At 34.1% G+C, this 5074-nt stretch overlaps 1 protein-coding gene across 1 annotated transcript; it reads right to left on the bottom strand.

Annotated features, from left to right (window-relative positions):
• Positions 1 to 366: 366 nt before the first annotated feature.
• Positions 367 to 3169, bottom strand: LOC115971708. The gene is made up of 4 exons (XM_031091723.1): positions 2817 to 3169; positions 2398 to 2595; positions 1686 to 1901; positions 367 to 1214 (listed from the first exon to the last, which is right to left on the bottom strand). Exons 1-4 carry the CDS (start codon positions 2817 to 2819, stop codon positions 987 to 989), a joined length of 645 nt encoding a protein of 214 aa, XP_030947583.1. The 5' UTR covers positions 2820 to 3169; the 3' UTR covers positions 367 to 986.
• Between the last annotated feature and the right edge of the window lie 1905 nt (positions 3170 to 5074).

The following is a 5074-nucleotide window of genomic DNA, read 5'->3' on the forward strand; positions in this document are numbered from 1 at the left end:
ATCGTTTTTGTTTGTATGAGGGCGGCTGACCTACTTTTACAATTCCTAGAACCAAGACTGCCTCGCTTTCCCACTACCAATCACATTCCGACACGCCTCACGCTGACGATTCCCACTTCTTTTTACACCCCTTCCCACACGAGACGGCCGCCATGGGTCCCACCACTTTTGGAATTTTAATTTTTCACACTTATAAACAAAGAAAATAATGAAATTATTACAATGAAATACTTATTACACATACAAAATAAAAATCTATTATTTCATTTTTCATATATAGACATTTCCCCTATGTCCAAGGGAGTTACATTGTCTTTTCCAGTTTTTTCTTCCCTCTAAAAAAAAAAAAAACCACAAAACCAAGTCTTTACATTTTCAACAAAACCCCAAAACTTACGTATAATCACTCTAATAACCATCCCTATATATATTCTTCCAACTAAAAATAAAAAGAAAATAAAAGAAAAGAAAAAAAGAAAGCTTATTTTTATATTCCCTATTGCTTCACCGACCACCCCAGAGTAATCCTTCAGATTTGTCTTATTATTTTTCCACATTTCCCAACTTTATCTTCTACTTGTATGTACAAATACTAAAAAGAGGTAGACAACACTGCGGGGTGACCCATTTTCCAACACCGGCCTTTCGGGGTGCAAAAAGCACTGAGCATTGGAGACTAGATTAGCTTGGAGAAGTATATTCCGTATAATACCGAGCTTATTGCACGAGATATAGTAAAACTATAGGCGACGACTGAGAGCAAAAGTTAAAACTTTTCTTCACAGCCATCTGATCAAAGCAATTATATGCCTAATAAGACGGCTGTGAAAAATTCTAAGTAATTAACATTTGCTCCTAATCATCAATTATAAGGTATTGCATCCCGTACAATAAACTACCTATTGCATAGGATCTTGACCACGAGAGGACTACACTGTATATGTGGGGGTACTAACAGTAATGAACGGAATATATATGTAGTGCTTCTAGTATTCTATGATTAGCCCCCCCATTGGTGCACGATGGGGAATTCCCTTTCTTCGCTTTGCCGTTCGGTAATTAGCCGAAGTTGGGGGTGGTGTTGAGGGAGTGAAGCCTCGAACCATGCTCTTCTCTCTTCCATGGCTGCTACTACTGTATGAGTCCTCCGAGTCTGACGCCATTGCAGCTGAGTGCTTCTTCTTCTTTTGGAAATTCTTGGATGTCCCCACAATCTATAATCAATAATGACAACAATTAAAGGAATTAGTAATTAAAGAATTAGCCCCCACACCCCTGATTGAATTGCAATTTGCATAATGTGAAACCGCAAAAAATTGTGATGGGCCACAACTAAACCTAATAAGAACCCCAATTTCAATTTGTGCACACTTTGTGAATACTTTAGTTGAAAAAATTGTTAGCATTCCAAGTCTCGCATTAGTACATCATACATTAGATTACCCCAACGCAAATCAAAATCAAAAGTCAACACATTTCAACCAATCACATGAATGTCATTAAAATTGAATTTTACTTGGTTACAAAGAAAATATGACCCACAACCACCTCAACTTGTTCTCCATTTTAGGATCAAAATAATAAATAAATTGCTCTCCATTTTCTTAATTACCAGCCAAACAGTGTGACAATTTCAAGGAAGCAAAAAAAAAAAAAAATTGCGAAAAATTGTGGGAGTGAAGTACCTTGCAACCGAGAGAGCAAAAGCGGAATGAGTCAAGGAGGCTGCGCTCGCAGACCTCACATGTGTTGGTGACACCTTTGCCAGGCCTTGGCTGAGGGCGTTCGTTCAAGAACACAACCCTGGCACTGTTGATAATGTAGGTCTGGACTCCTGTAATGTCCAAAACTTTCTGAATCTCAGAGACCCTAATCACATCATGGTATGAGGACCTCCTTATCTGTCACCAAACAGAGAAGAAACACATTAGGAATTCATTATTCTTCGCAGTCAAGTGTGGTACAGAAAGAAGGAACATGTGAAATCTCTGACACATTAAAATGAAAAATGAGAACTTTTTGTATTTGACACAGTTATTTAATCTGTACGAATACAGAGAAAATGCAGGAAGAGAAATTTGGAGGCATGGGTTAAGTAGAGACTCCAGTCAATAAACATACACATAAAAATTTCCATCCATAAAATTTTAAAAAAATTTCTTTGACCCCCTATTTTTCTCAGAAACCAATAAAAGACAGAGAAGAGAAAAGGTTGAGTAATTGGAAAGCCAAATTTCCCAAAAAGAGAATGGAAATAGAGGAATCTTGTGGTTCCACAGAAGGAAAAAAGAAAACCTTGGAAAGTAGCCATTGGAATAATAGAACCCAAATTTGACTACAATGAATGTAACCAAAAAGAGAGGAAAAAAATATGAATTCAGAGAGAGGAAATGGTACCTGAATAGCACGGTGGTCCTTATGGTGATTGAGACAGAGAGAGCAGAGAGCACCGTTCATGCAATCCAAGCAGTACATATTGCATTCACTCTTGTGGGAATCAGCGTGCAACTTGCATTGAACAAAGAAGCTCTCTCTGAGCAAAGGTTTCAGCCATGGAGGCCACCTGTTGTCCTCTTCATCAGGACCTCCAGCGCCCTGTTTTCCGAAACCAAGAGAAACCCAGTATTTCAATTAGACTCAAATATCAAAAACCATAGCAATTCAAATCAAAAAGTTCAAAAAAATGAAAAAAAACCACTTGAACCCAATTCAAGTAAAACAGAGCACATTGAGCAGACCCAGAAGAGAAAACCGAAGAAAATAAAAGAAAGAGTCCAATGCAAAGTAAAACAAAGAAAAAAAAGCTAGTGTTGTACCATGATTCTCCTATTCTTGGGCTTGATTTCCCGAACAGTGGTTTCTTGATTTTCGATCGCCAGCTTGAAAATACAGAGTATTCTGTTTTGAGTCTTGGAAATTTTGTTCTAAAATGTGTTTGAAAACAGAGAGAAACAGAGCAAAACCAGAGAAACAGAGAGAGAGAGATAGAGAGAGAGAGAGAGACAGTGTGTGTGTGTGTTGTGTGAGACTTGTGTGTTTTTGGAGAGAAAGAAAAAGGAATTTGTTTTCTAAGAGTGGAGGCGGTCAGGGATGGAATGGGTTCTCTTGTAGTTGTAGAGAATTGTAGAAGAAAGAGAGAGAGAGAGACGGAGAGAGAAAAACAGAGAGAGAGTCGTTCTTATCCTTACAAAGTCTACACCCAAACCTAGCTCCGAACCCAAACCTAAAGCAAATAGATGCGTTGGGTGCAAGGAACCCACCTCCTTCTTTCCTTTTTATTTCCTTTCATTTTCATGCTCTCTTTGGTCTTATCATTTTTTTTTTACTCTCCTCCTTTTTCTTCTGTAATATATTAATTTAATAATTTAATTGCTTTTATAATTGTGAATATTAAATGCATTCATGGCCACTCATGATAAGTGATTACCGCATTTTTTTTAAGGCTAATAATTGATTCCTAATTGTGATTTGGGCACACCCTTTGCTAATTAAACTCACTCTTATTTGCAGTTCTCATTTTACAATTATTTAAGTCACATACTTTGAGGTGCAGTGTCTACTCTTCTTTCTAGTTCTAAACTTCTAATCCTTAGTCGAACCTGTTCTTGTTAAATTTGCAATTAATTTTGAAAAATACTTAAATTATTACTCTTCTCTTCAATACTCTTCTCTTGTAATTCACGCCACTTCAATACTCTTCTATTTATAAATTAACGTAATAATGAAAGTAATTTACGCCTCTATTTCAACAACATTATAAATAACTATTTGAATTACCTTTTGAAAATGCTTAAATTATTACCAATTTTACTAGAAAAAGTTTATAGACTATAATATCGCAATAAGTATAATTAATGACACATCAATAATATAATAAATAATTTTCTTAATTATTATTTTAATATAAATTTAAAAATTGACACATCAATTTGTAAACATATGTAATAAAAATAAATGCTCTCCTAACAAAGGTTAGTGTAATTTGCCCATAAAATGAAAAAGGGCATGAATTTATTTATTGCAATTATAAAAACCCACAAAAGGCAAAGTATCATTTCCTTAAACATTTGGGAGATTGGTGTTATTTGCCCAAATTTATAACATTCTTTATATCACTCATTATTATTATTGTTTGTAAACGTGACACATCATGTTGTAAGTCTTATATAGTAAAATGTGGCTAAGAGTTTTATTGTTTAACTAACACCTTTAATATTTTTAACCGAAATATTTAAAGTACATTAAATCTCTCAACCCCATTGTCACTAGTAAATTTTTTTTTTAAAGTGTAATATTCTTGATATCACTTTTAATATTTTTCCTAACTAGATGATGTAAATAATCAATGGTGTCCCAATTAAAAACCACACAAATTGATAATATTGAAATCCTATACTTTGGGAAAAGAGTATTTGAATCTTGATTCTAATTGGAGAATGTGATACAAGGCTTTTTGTGAAATCCCATGTAGTTTTGTATTATAATTTTGCAAGTACAAAGCTCATCAACTTCAAGTGTAGGAAGCAACAGGGAAAACAAACTGTTAAAACTAACTCAGTTTGGCATTAAAGATCTACGTTTGCATCAATGTTGGCCCTACTCATTTGAGTTTGGTTTCCAGTCGGCACCTGTAATTAAAAATCAGATCTAAGAACCTCAAATTGTTAGATTTAAATTATGAATCATATATAAATGATTAATTGTAACAGTCGTATTAAATAGACTGAACCCAAAAGATTCCATTTTTGCTGTGGAGAGGTCGGATGTAATGACAAAATCACTTTCATTTACTCACATATTTAAAGTGAGGACAATAAGATGTTGGAATGAGGATAGTCCTATTTATGGGTCGATTTCAAGATTTCAACATCTACTAATATTGAGTGAGGGTTTTACAGATATATGCTCTTAGGGTATATGTTAGTAAATTATTTTAGAAATTTTTTTATTGAAAATTGAAAAAATTATCAAACTTTTTAACAGTTTTTTTCAATTCTCAAAATTTCTTTTTCCTTAAAATAAATTGTTAATATAAACTCTAAAGACAGAATAATTATCAAGTTATAAATAATGG

This window comes from Quercus lobata, chromosome 12 (genome assembly GCF_001633185.2).
Source record: "Quercus lobata isolate SW786 chromosome 12, ValleyOak3.0 Primary Assembly, whole genome shotgun sequence".
In the NCBI taxonomy this organism is placed as follows: domain Eukaryota; kingdom Viridiplantae; phylum Streptophyta; class Magnoliopsida; order Fagales; family Fagaceae; genus Quercus; species Quercus lobata.